This window comes from Bombus pascuorum, chromosome 11, assembly GCF_905332965.1.
Source record: "Bombus pascuorum chromosome 11, iyBomPasc1.1, whole genome shotgun sequence".
NCBI classification, from domain to species: Eukaryota; Metazoa; Arthropoda; class Insecta; order Hymenoptera; family Apidae; genus Bombus; species Bombus pascuorum.
Window position 1 is genome coordinate 8,085,594 of NC_083498.1, and position 13,466 is coordinate 8,099,059.

At 40.1% G+C, this 13,466-nt stretch overlaps 1 protein-coding gene across 3 annotated transcripts in view; it reads left to right on the forward strand.

Moving 5' to 3' along the window:
• The first annotated feature begins 1,639 nt into the window (after positions 1-1,639).
• The window catches only part of LOC132912285 (sonic hedgehog protein), an 86,181-nt gene continuing 74,354 nt past the window's right edge, over positions 1,640-13,466 (forward strand). The window contains exons 1-2 of one of the 3 annotated variants that reach the window (XM_060969644.1): positions 1,640-2,404; positions 4,245-6,831. In XM_060969644.1, the coding sequence (XP_060825627.1) occupies positions 6,451-6,831 (381 nt within the window). In that variant the 5' untranslated portion in view covers positions 1,640-2,404; positions 4,245-6,450. The remainder of the gene's footprint in view (positions 2,405-4,244; positions 6,832-13,466) is intronic. The other 2 variants (XM_060969645.1, XM_060969646.1) reach the window with 2 other exon arrangements.

Below are 13,466 nucleotides of genomic sequence, written 5' to 3' on the forward strand. Positions count from 1 at the left end.
CAAACATAGTGCATTATAACGAAACGTTTTCTAACTTAATTGAAATTCATGCAGATTGGCTACAACCCAATGATGCAAACTGAGGGTTAGTTCCAATATCGAAAAACAGATTTCATACAATGATTTTATCGCGTCTGGCATATAATTGCATCGTAATCGTGGAACGAAATAATCCCGTGAAATTCGAATGCAAGGCGTCTTCTAATTTAATTTAAAATTTTGTAGACCGAAGGTTAACTCCGTCTCCAGACAGAATAGTCCCGATAAAAGAACAATTCGAATGACCGCGCGCTAGCGTTCAATAGTATCCGCGGAACGAAATAATGCCGCGAAATTCAAATATAACGTGTCTTTGGAATGCGCGGCAACAGAGCGTTGGTGTTACTCGCGCCTTGATAGCGCACTTTTATTTCCGCCACTGTAGCCGCCACAAAAGTCAAAGTGCCTCGTAACAGGATTATGAAATGTTCCGGAGTAGCGTTCCACGGATGTTTACAACTATCGCGAATACTCGTTACCTTTTATTGCCGGCGGGTTTCAGCGATTCTGGCATCGGCTTCGTTAACGAGCGACGTTTATGCTTTCATTCGGCCGTAATTCTACCCCCTCGTGTCTCTCCCTACGATTCGTTATTCGTTGTACATATGCCTACACATCATAACACCGACTACATATTGCTTTTCCATAGGTCATTCATGCCGATTCATTCTCACGCTTTCGAGGCGAATCCTATTAATACAAGCGTGTCCGTCGATTCTTCGACACGAAAGCGTGTTTGTGAGTTTGATGGGTTCTTAGTTATGTGGTTCGTCGATGGGGTTTGTTTGGCGAACACCGTCTTTATCTACGCAGGTCAGCCACACTAATCTCTGGTCCGCCTGTTGTCTTCGCCTTTGCTTGCTCTAACAGTTGCTGGTGTTGTTACTATTGTTAGAGGATTTCTTCAGGTTGTTTCTTGATGCTTATGTATCTCGACGCTTTTAGTTTCTGGGAAATATACGTATGAAGATTCTGTTGTCTGGTCACGTTTCTAGTTTATAGGGTGGTTTTTTGTCAGAAGAATTTTTAATGGCATTTACATAGCATTGTCTCGAAATTATTATTATTATTCGAGTTTGGAAAAAAATTGAGTGGAAGTTATCCGAAGAAAAATCTGTATCCTCATTCCATATTGAGAAATTAAGCTGTAAATATGGTTATTTTCAGTAGCTCGAGCAACATATCGGTAATGCAAAGAATTCGTACAATTCGATAGAAAGCCTCGTACACAGAAATGTTAAAAATTTTGTCCGACATGTGTAGCTACATGCTGTAAAGTCCAAGAGCAATTGACTATATCGTTCACTAACTCCTAAAGAACATTCTTTCTGTTTGAAAATTTCCTCTCATATTCTTCTTCGAATAGTAGAAGTTCTACGGAATATAATTCCTTTTTGTGCTTGCGTTATCAGAGAAACTATTATTGTTTAATGTTCATCGCAAATCGACAAATTTTTCAAAATTGGTTCACAATAAATCATAGTTGTATAACTACATATTTTTGAAAGAAAAATTTTTAATCGCTCATCTGGTGTTTTTAGTTTTGCATGGATGAATTTCTTATAATTATTATTAATTATTTCCTAATTTATAACTATATAATAGGCTGTTACTTTCTATTTAATTCTTGCGAAATTTTCATTTCCTCTTCTTACACGACTTTTCCCCAAAACAGCGATTTTTGGGTCCCTTAAATCCTCATCTGTTCCAGTCTAAACTAAACAACTCAAACATCATCGCACTACAAAAATTTATCCTTTCTTCGAGCTATTTCAAAAAATCTCTCTGATTCGTGTAACATTAAAATTACCGATCGTTAATAACTAAATAAAAATTAACGTTACTAAAAACATTTGCGTATCCAGTAGTTGCAGAAACGAGAAATTTGATATAAGATCAGTTTCATTAATCTGTTCTTTCTAGTTTTAATACAATCATTACATAAGAATCACGAGAGAAAAGTTCTGGCCCAGACGTATCCAAATACAACTATCTCTATTATCTCTATCTTATTTCCCAAAGGAAAGGAAGTAAGTATTTTCCTGGTAGACGGCGTAAATTCCCTGTTACTATCGACGATTCCAAGGATTTTGTATATACCGTGTAAATTCGGGTATGTCAATGATAGATTGCCGCTGGAACGACTTTGGTGGGGCGACCAGTTATTCACAAAAGATGTTTATTATCAGTAAACCGAACACTTTGGTAGGCCGTGGCTCGTCCCTCTCCTCCTCGTCCTTCGCTAGACTTCGACTTTCATATCAGTTGGCTCATAGCTGTGGCTGGTGACGTTCCACCCGTGGTTCGCGTTTCTCGTCACAAAATTCTTCACGTTCGAGTGCGGTTATCGTCGCGATCGTATCAGGTATATAGTACGTGCTGTTCCACGTTGCGTAGCGCGAGATTCGATACCTGCACGATATTTAGTCACCGGTATTTTTTTTTTCGCTTTCTCCGTTTTCTATTTTTCGCAGTTGTTTTCTTCAATTGATATAAACCGAGTGTTTGTTCGTTGGCAATTTGGAAGAAGTGATTATCGACGCATTAACAAACGGCCAATGTATTCTTATTTTTCTCGTAGTTACATAGTTCACGTAGATTAATTTATCAGTGACTTCGAGGAAAGGGGATTTTCTTATATTTATTTTAACTAATAATAATTAATTGTCGCTAATACGATGCGTGATATCGTAGAACAAACTTCAAATTTTTGTTCGTTCCTTAATTATTTATACGGAACATCGTAATCTTCTCGTTTAATCTCAATAAAGTAACGGCAGAATATTCTGGAATATATATTCACTCGTTTCTACCGTTTTATTCACGTTTGGTACATCGCTTTTCTTTTTTTTTTCAATTTTGGAGCAGATACATGCAATAATCATCTTGAGATTTCTGACTGTACGAGTGTATGCGTAGGAAGCTCTAATTATTGTCAACGTATGGATGCATATCGCTGTTCGAAGTTAAAATGTTAATGCATATTTGAGACGTTGTTTTTGGTGTTTAACACGTTCACTGTGTATGTCTCGGGCGAGAGACGGCAGGCAATCGACTGGAGAGCGGAACACGCGTTAAAAGTCACGAAATTTTGAAGCCTTCGTATTGTAATAATTTATATACCTAAAGAATAAATATATAGAAAGTTTCATTTTAGAAATAGAAATAGTTACACAAAAATTATTTGCTATCTAGTATTATTCTATATATTCTACGTAATTAATAGCGTAGCAATCTTCATCGTGATTTCATTTATTTCATTTTCATAGAATAATATAGAAAACCGTAAAATTTTATGGACACAAGGAAAGAAAGAACACGTTTTAAAGACAAAAATCTGAAGTTTTAATTTTGACGTTTTACACGTGACGGTTATTGTTGATAGAATAAATTAATAAAAATATTATTATTTGATACCAATGCGTTTAGGAAAAATATTAATTTTACAAAGACGTCATTGAATCATACCTGCTGTGATTGTTGGAATTTCGTGCGTTGGTACTACGGCGAGTATGCATATTTTAGAAATACTTGAAAGAAAAGTTGGTCTTAAGAAAGTGTTACATTGTGTAACGCACGAATGCATGACAGATGTTCGGTTACTCACACAGCCTACAAATATCCGTTATTGTGAACTTCATTATTCTCTCGATCTTCCTAAAATTACCCCGTTCTTTTTACAAAATGCAAACCGATTGAAATTAGTGTCGTTTCTTAAATATCTCGAATTATATTTTAATAGGACACTTTATAAGTTTTAGTTATTCTTGACCAGCTACTCTACACTTAATAGATTTCGATAACGTTATTTTCACTGTATATTTTAATAAATTTTGCGTAAATCGATTTATTGTATATGTGAGCACACTGGTCAATAACACGCGAAGATACTCTAGAAAGCAAAGGAAACGGGAGATGTCTTTAAATTAATTCCTAGAGTTGCATTTAATTTTTCAAGAACGCGAATAGCATTCCATTACATTAAAAAGGCCAAGATTTTACGAAGATCATTTTCCAAACTCCATCAACAAACCTCACGATTTTCCTCGAAAAAAAAAGAGGAAAGAAGGAAAAGAAAAATGGAGAAAAACGCGAATAACCTCGCGCGATTCAAGGTGGATCAGCTCGCGGCGTGATTATCTGTGCCGAAGAGCCGATAACCGTAGCGCCACTTATAACCGAAGATCGATCACTTCCTTTCACAGTTCGATCGAATGTTCCAAGTGTACACCGACCTTGGATTCGTTCCATCTATAATAACAACACACGTTTTCAAACTCCATCAAAGCAGAAACGACGATCTATCCGATCTGTATAACCGTGATACACGAGTAGAAGCTTGATTGCAGGCGGAAGATGGACGAAGAATCGAAGAGGTCGTTCGTCACCAGGAACTCGGGGAATCGAGGAGCGTCGCGTTTAATAAGATCCCGGGAGTCTGCCGACACGGCGTAGGAATGTGACAAAAGCGGTAATCGGGCGAAGCAACGAAGAACAAGCAAGCTGGAACAAGCGGCAAGAGGAAAGAAGAAGTAAGACGAAGAAAAAGAGAAGATAAGAATAAAACGTCGAAAATTGTAAAGAAGAGCGAAACTTGACGAAGAAGTGAAGGTCACAGCCCACCCTACGTCTCGAGATGTACACGCTGCCGCCTCGGGGGTAGAGAAGACACGGTCATTGAGAATCTTGGCGCAACGCGCGGTACTTTCTTGGAGCGTAAAGTCCCCCTCCGAGAAGGCGAGAGAGGGAATCTTTTGGAGGAGAGAAGGAGAGGCGAGTAACAAGGTAGAACGTTGTTGCGACGACAACGACGACAACGAAAAGGACGAAAAGGAAGGATCAATCGAACGCGAAGAGGGGCAAAAGAGGAGATCGGTACGTAAAAGGAAGAGGGACAGGCTGCGTGGCAAAGAAGCCGAAGAAACGGAAAGATTCGAAGGAGGAAGGAGCAACGTTGGCGAATAAAGAGCGAGAGGAAGAGAGGCGAAGAAGTAAGAGAGAAGATAGGCTACGATCAAACCGAATCGAACGAGGAGAAAGTTGAAAAGACTCTCTTACTCTCTCCTCCTTGTTACCATCTCTTTTTATATATTCCTGTCTTTGTTTAATCAATTCGATCTCTGTCCAGCGTAGTACACCTGTCTTCGTTTACCTCGCGCACGCCCCGCCCCGACCAATCGAGACTCTTGGGGCCTAGTGACGTCGCTAACGCGCACTACAAGGCCCTGTCGTGGTGGGGCCAGTATCATCTCCCCACTACCTCCAAGATCGGAGGCCGTGAGAGCCCCACGGGGGCCAGCAGCTAGCTGCAACCAGCGCCAGCGGCCCGGCTGGCCGTTGGCCACCTTGGTGGGGGCAGGAAGAGGGGCACCCTGCTGCCCAAGAACAGGCCGAAGGAACAACGCAAGGGTACCTACTGAAACCCATCCCGCATTTCCCACCACTGACTCGTCCGGAAAACGTGCGCCACAGAGCTTCCGGACTACTCGGATATCGAGTTCAGTCAAGTGAGTCAGATCGATCGGGTACACTGGCAAAGAGTCCGACATCTCGGACCGCTATCGTATCGAAGGAAAGTTTCATCTCTGTTTGTCGTCGGTTTTGCGCGTTTCATTCAATTGCGCGTGGTTTGGTCTTGGAGAACGTGGTTCGATTTTGGAGAACGTAGTTTGAGAAATTTTCTTTCTCACGAGGGTGCGTGGTGCTACGGTTAGCCGGTCAAGCAGCATAGCAATGGCTCCTGTTGATTTCTGATGTACGATGAAAACATTTGACACTAAAGCAAGCTTGGAGTATATCGTCGCATTATCGCTGACGCGTGATAGTTAACGCGCACCACCCACAGGTGGACATCGAGCCTTCGTTGACTAGCGATAGCATACACGCACCAATGTCACAACCACCGATAGAAGGGATAAAAAGAGAAAGGGAAGTCGAACAGTGAGAGAGGATCTCCCCCGGAGGCTTTCGTGCAGTGGCTCTCGTTTATAGTTTCTTATCGCGGCGATCGATTACCATCGACGTGTAGTAATCCTTCGTAATCCTAGTGGATTATTTTGGCTCTCGCGTGTGGTGATTAGACGCAGCTACGACGGTCACAACGGTGATAAGAGTGCGTGCAGGGGAGGTGTGTGATGCCCTGGTTATGGTTAAGCGTGAGTGAGGTCAGTGGCAAGAGGAGGAGAAGAAGGACCGGCAGCTCGTCAAACGCGTCGTCTTCGTCGTCGTTGTCTAGGTCGTCGTCGTCGTTCTGTCAGCCGTGGAGGAGGAGGATAGCCGGCGGCGGTGGTGGTGGCGAGGACTCGGTGGTACCGTCGACGTGCTCGACAAACACGAGCGCAGCAGGGTCCGCGAGGTGCACGAGGTACCAGTGACCGAACAGGGTCGTCCTCGAGGCAGAGCCACGTGATTATGGTGCACCATCATCATCGTCGCGGCCTTCAGGCGAGCAATCATTGCACGATTAGGAGGCGAGGAACGACACCCTCGCTGCTCCAGGTGTTCCTGCTGGTATTGTACCTTTGGCTACCGCTGCTGGACAACAGTGGCCTCGTCCTGGCTTGTGGACCGGGCAGAGGCGGTGGACGACGTCCTGGTCTAAGGAAGCTCACGCCTCTGGTGTTCAAGCAGCATGTGCCGAACGTTAGCGAGAACACGCTGCCGGCCAGCGGGATCAGCGAGGGTCGCGTGTCCAGGCACGATTCCAGGTTCCGGGATCTCGTGCCCAACTACAACGCAGACATCATCTTCAAGGACGAAGAGGGCACCGGAGCCGATCGGCTGATGACACAGGTGAACAAACGCTCTCAAACATTGATTAATCTTCGTTTGAGGAAAGCTGGCTCATTTTTATCGCGAACGTCTGATGTTTATTTTACAACGCTAAGGCAAAGAGTTGAATGAAAAGACTTCTTATGCAATAATAGAATCTAGCTGAAAAGTAAAAGATTATCGTAGAACTCCGTTTATAGAACTTATCAAGGGACGAGTTTACGTAACTGGAGTTCATTGATTTTGCATAATACCAGTGATTTTTCTTTCGTATAATGGCAGTTGACGTTCAAATGAACGGAGACAACGAACAAAAGTTCCTCCAATTGGACATTAAAATTTGATTTCTATAAATGGAGTATGGATAAATGGACTTGTATAATTCGATAAAATAGTCATACGTAAATGTAACTCGCAAAGCAAAGACGTGGAATATATGTACGAGCCAAAATTGACCCAGCCATCGCCATCCGAAGGTTAATTGCTTGCTTGTCATGAGTGCTTTATGTCTCGGTATATAACATAGTTTTTAATCCCTGTTTGGGAGAGGATAGTATTATGCGTTTCAATGCGAAGCGCAGGAGACGCGATGGACGAACGTGTTCTCACACGGCCTCGTGGTTGATCGGTACTGTCTACGGTAAACGAACTTTGGGAGCTTCCTTTGGTTTAAGAATACATTTGGGAGATGGTAGCAACGTAAATATCGTTGAGTATAGTTTTATCTGTGTCAAATATTGGTATTGGTGAGGGAGATCGTTTTCAGGGGAACTAAAGTACTTGAACGTTCTGTTTGTAATATTTTTGCGCCAACCGTGAACGTGGCTGCTCCTGTTTCAACCTTAAAAACACTTCATTTGCGAGAAAATGAATTCGTCTTTGCCGAAGATACATACATGACACGTTAAATTAGTATAATACGAGCAAAAAATCGAAGAATTCTCTTTTCTTCAAAATTCATTCGATTCTTCTCGGTTTTAATATGTACAACATCTATTTCTATCATAAATGAATTGATAAATGCAGTAGAATTTCCAATATAGATATTTTATTAATTATATTCGTTCAAATTAAAGAAGAGATTTTGGAATTACCTTGACAGGTACGAGCCCCGGTTCAGATGAAATGTCAAACGTGACTCTGACTGCAAAAGGTCAAGAATAATTGATAAACCGACTGATAAAGACTGTATCTGTAGACAGTACCTAACCAACCCCTACGATTCTTCTTATTCTCTCGCGAAAAACGATATCTAACGACTGTCAATATGTATCAATTGAAATACATCAACGATTAGCTCTTTAGATCAATAATCTTGAAATCGTTGATCACTTCTTATTAGAGCTACGTATAAAATCGAACAGGTCAGTGACGAGACCTATAGCAATCGAAATACTTCTTATTCTATCATGCTCTCTTGGTTAACAAGAGAAACGAGCCGTGAACGTTACGACAACTCGATAACAGTGTCCAGAAGATTCGTCACTTCTGGTCGAGGGTGTTTTCGCCGCGGTGATCGCCGATAATATGTGTCGTGTGTCAGGCAGCGATAAAGATTGTCCTTGAAGGAGCCCGTCGGTAAATCATGACGCGTCCAAGAGTTTCAAGCGTCGGTATCGTCGTTCCTATCGACCTGTAGATTTGGTTCGGCGAGTGCCGATAGCAAATACTCGCGAGAAAACGGCGCGGTATACTCTTTCGATCGCGTTGCTTCACGTAGGAGTAGGGAACTCACCTAGAGGATTCTAGAAAGAGTGCAGTCAGTGACCTTTACGCCTCGAATCCGATAATAGTTGGCTGATTCACGCGCGAATAGGAACGTGGCGTGTTTCGCGTCGAGAAATTTGGTTATTCAGTGAAATGATGTATGGCGGGTTTGGTCATGAATCGTCGAGGCGGTATGATGCCCCATGGGGACGCAACAGCGGATTTCAAAGGAAATATGAATCGGGAATCGGTGATTGATTGCGTTTGTTTTGTAGTCAAAAGGATGGAAAATATGTTTTCTATATTTTCACCGCCGATGCATCGCTTGCGAGGTTGCTATTGATGGATTTCATGAGAAATATCGTGGACCCGCAATCGTCGATTCTATTCGTTGCATTGTAGAAATGATGATGAATGGTGTTTTTTCAATTTTCTCTTGTAAATATATGCCTCACATTCATATACGTCCAAACTCGAATCCTGTCAGTATTTGACACGATTAGTTTGATATCAGTATTAATTTTGTAGAGGTTTATGTGCAGAGGATGGTTGGTCAGTGAGGTTTAATGGACGAGATTGCTCGTTGTTAAAACCGTCGAATATACTTAAGATGATAAATTAGTATACAGATAATGTTCGCAAAGACGCTCGTACTAACCGATTCGCTAAGACAGTGTATAAGGATCGCTAATGACTCGTTAATTAGACCGCTGATAATTTGTTGATAACTGGTTGATAACCGACAACTGACTGTAACTCCTTTCCTTGCGATCGCATCCGCTTATTTATACTGGTCGGGGGAGAGTCGAAAAATTCAAATTCGTCTTTGTTCGACGGTTGCACGTAGCGGCAATATTGTTTTGCTCGGAGTTTATTTATTCTTACATTACGTGTATCTTAACGATCTTGATATTCCGAGGCAAAACAGCATTATTTGAATTGTCCTCTGACTCATGTGTAGCTAAAATTTTTTAATCCTAGAAATTACGGTGTGTCGTCAGTGAAACGTAGAATTGATTACAAAAACTTAGACGTCGAATTTTCTTCGTCAAATCTTTGGTCATCAAATATTTAGTTATTTCTAGAATTTAACACTGGTTGAAGCTATTATTGACGATAGATCTCTGATAAAAGAGTTATATGTACCTAGTAATAAATGGCTTTTTATATAATACGTTAAAAAACGAAGGATCCTTGAGTAAAGATATTATCAGGTACATTCAGGTATATCTCGATTAATTATATCAAGTGATAAATTAATTTAGCGATAAAACCTTATGCTCATGTTCACATTCTATGTTCATTTTCATTAAATTTAATATTTTTCATTTGGCTAAACTTCATTCACGATTAGTCACGAATAGATATGTTTTATCCTATGGAATTATTTTTATGGCTGATTATCAACGATTAGTATTACTAAACCGATGATTATTGTAGATTATTGTCAACTATTTATTAAATAAGATTCTAGAATTTCAGTTACGTTTTTCATGACTTCAGTTCATAAAGTAAATTGTTTAAGCATTACTTTACAACATAGAATATGTGTTCACAATTAACGGATTATCTTATGAAGTAGGAAAAATTTTATGTTAAACGCAAATATTTGAAGTTTTAAAATATGGCATAAGGGCCGTGAATTGCTATTTAATCGCGGCGTTCTTCGTAAAAAGCGGCTCAAAAAAGGCAAACGTATCAAATCGTTCGTGGTCAAGCAGTAGTTCTTGCAATTTCACCTTAATGGATTTATTCTGCTGGCTTTATCCAATAGAGAAAATGGTTTTATTCCAATAATAGTCCGACGTTCCACCGAGTTATCAACTCGTGAACATAAATCCGTAAATGATGGAATCAAATCTCTCAATATATACAGTTTTATATTTTAATATGAAAGAAATATTGAACCGCAAATTTTTACGCGATTAAATATTTCTACAGAAACAGACGAAGAATTGAAATTGGAGTACAAATATCTTTCAAAAACGTTTATTAAATATCTTTGAAACTTTTATTTCGAGTATTAATTACGAAACGGATTAAATTGTATTTCAACAGAGATTTTTAATATCTGTACAGACGTTATGAATGATAAATATTGGTCTATTAATCATTATACTAAAAATTATGTAAATTTCAGCAGCTGTTTTGCTGCAAGACACAACGAAATAGAATAACAAACTTTCACAATCTAGATTTCTATGTTGATTTAACTATTTGTACTTTCTCGGTATCATTATCGGAAAATAGTCTGTTTAAACAGAATTCAGTAATCAAACAACATACGTAATCTAAATGTACATTCATATCTTTAACTCAAAGAAACTAATTTATTATTTCTAGCTAATCCATTACTAGACAATGCTCGCAAGGCTCGTAATTTGCAATCCTTTTTCTCTTTTTCCACGGCACTTTACGAGCAGATCTTGCTAAAATTAGAATGTTAGAACATGCATGGGATATCAAGGATCCTCGATTCCCCGAGGAGATTGATTGCGTTTCTCGTTTAAAGTACAGGCTGACGGCCGCGTTAACCGCAGCAACGCGTGTTATTACTTCAACGCGTGTCACCGTGCTCCACGGCCGTATGACAAATTAGCTACTGCACGTCGTTAAACGTCGGCAGGTGATTCACGCGAAACGCTATCCACCCGATAAGACTGCCTCGATCGTTCTTGAATACGTTTCACGTGCACACAGGACCGATACTCGTTGAAACTCGAATTACGTCCTAGAATTTCACGCGAACCTGCCTTCTGTGTATGTATGCAATTCTATGTGCACGTGTTCTTCTGTCCGGTTTTTGATTAATTGCAAATTTTCCGTGCATCCTTTTGCTCAATTCTCTGGTTTGTCCGTAGAACGTCTTTCTGGTTTTTACTATTTACTTTTTAGATGATACGAAGGCATAGGGGAAAGACGATAAGCAGATTGCGGATTTTTATGAAAGAAGAAATTAAACGGAGATTCGTCTTACTTGTTAAAAATGATAAGAAATATTCCGCTTTGGATATTTTATATTTTTTCATATTATAACGAATTCTGTGCATTTCCGCGTCTTGAAATTTTGTAGAAATGCACGAGAATCCGGATTCTAATAAATTTTTTTTTGTTTTCATTTTAGCGAGTAATTTTAAAAGCCAATACTTCGTTAAGCGTTTAAATATTTCCAAAACTGTCTCTTTATCAAGTTTGGCTATGGGCTTCTGTTAAAAAATATTGAATTTCTCTTTCAAGAGTATATTGATTATCATATTCAATAGAGTTATTAAACTTGCACTTTAACGTCGGAAACGATACCTCCAAAATCTTTCTTGGATCGAAGCAACAAACCGGACAATAGAGCAACTATTGATTTTAGTAGCGTTTCTCTCCTATTGAAAGATTTCTGCCGTTTCAGAAGGATACAATAGAATTATTGACATGTCTGATCGCTTATTTCCACTGTACTTTAAAGTTTGTCCTAAAACGTTAAAAGTTCTTTTATTGACTGCGACGAAAGTAAAGTTAGGATAATAAACATTCAAGGACCAATAACAAGTATCTAGAAACGAAAAAAGACACTGGGAAATTGTTCTTCCACCTGCGTCACGTTTCGTGATTGTTCGTATGTTTATTTCTCAGTCCATGGTGGTTCCATTAGTGCTTTATTCATGCAGTTTTTATCGGTGTTTGCCTTCCACTTGGCGCCCCCGCGAAGCGTGAAACGATTCTCCTAACTCTGGGCCTGTTGTATTCCAATTTGTAAGTCCCACGTTTCGTGGCGCGGCGAACAAAAGAGCGGCTCGGCGCCGGTTTCCGCTCGTAAAGCATCCCCGTCGTTCGAACGTCGTCGACAGGCCGCGTGTTTCGCGTGTTTACCCGCGTTTCTTCGCAAAATTCCCCGGCTGCTCGTTTTATCGGCGCGATGAACGTTGAACAGGCGCCGAATCTATCGCGACTCCCGATTTCACTCGTACAAATATTGCTTCAAGACCGGATAAAGGTCGACTTTAGAAAATAAACCTCTTTACGCGTAAGTTCGTCGTGCAGTTTTCAGGATAATCTATGTCGCCCGAATATTCTGGACGATATCCGTAGCTGGGATAAATAACATCGTAGAATCGAGTATTATCGAGAGTTCGGTATTGGAGTTGTCGTTTGTCAGTATTCTCAAGCATGTTTCTCTTTTCTTTCCTCATTAGTAGTTTAAAGTTGTATCAATTGATGCGATGGGTTATCAGACGTACAATTGAAATTAAAGTTGAGTTTCACAATTTTTGAGAAAGATCGGTGTTTGTTTTAAAGATTTGAATAGCCAGAACGACCAATTAAAATCTTTTAAGGTACGTTTGATCGTATCTAAAATAAGCAAAGTAATGCATTCCTTACCGAAAGATTAGATTTTTAGTAGGTAATAAAACGAATCTTCACTTAGGTTTCGTTTCTTTAACATTATACTGACTATTGATATGGTACTATCGTTAGTTATATTCAAATATAACGTGCACGATATAACATATACCAGTAATACATGATAAACAGTAAGATAATAATATGACAATAATAAGAAAACAGATAACAATATGTATCTATTTTATACATTAGAAAAATCCTAAATCACACGAAAATTATATTCTAACCCAAAGCGTTGTTTTAACCAGTCAACTATCACGTACGAAGCGTGCAAAAGCGACGTTTTCACGAGCTATCGTTCAATTTACGAGAGAGGAAATCGTGATTTTCCGCTCGACAGACGCGTCGATTGATTTGCGGCGAGACTGTAAGTAGCTATGTATAGAAGTTGCCGGCAGATCGAACCGTGTTGTCCAGGCATCGATGTCTCCCGAGTGAAGGGATCCGTCGCTGAGTTGCCGGGGCCGCTCGTTAACGCCGTGTTTTGCGAGCATGAATCTCGTGTCAGACGAGAACACGCTTCTTGGTCGCGATCGTAAAATGACGGTATCCCG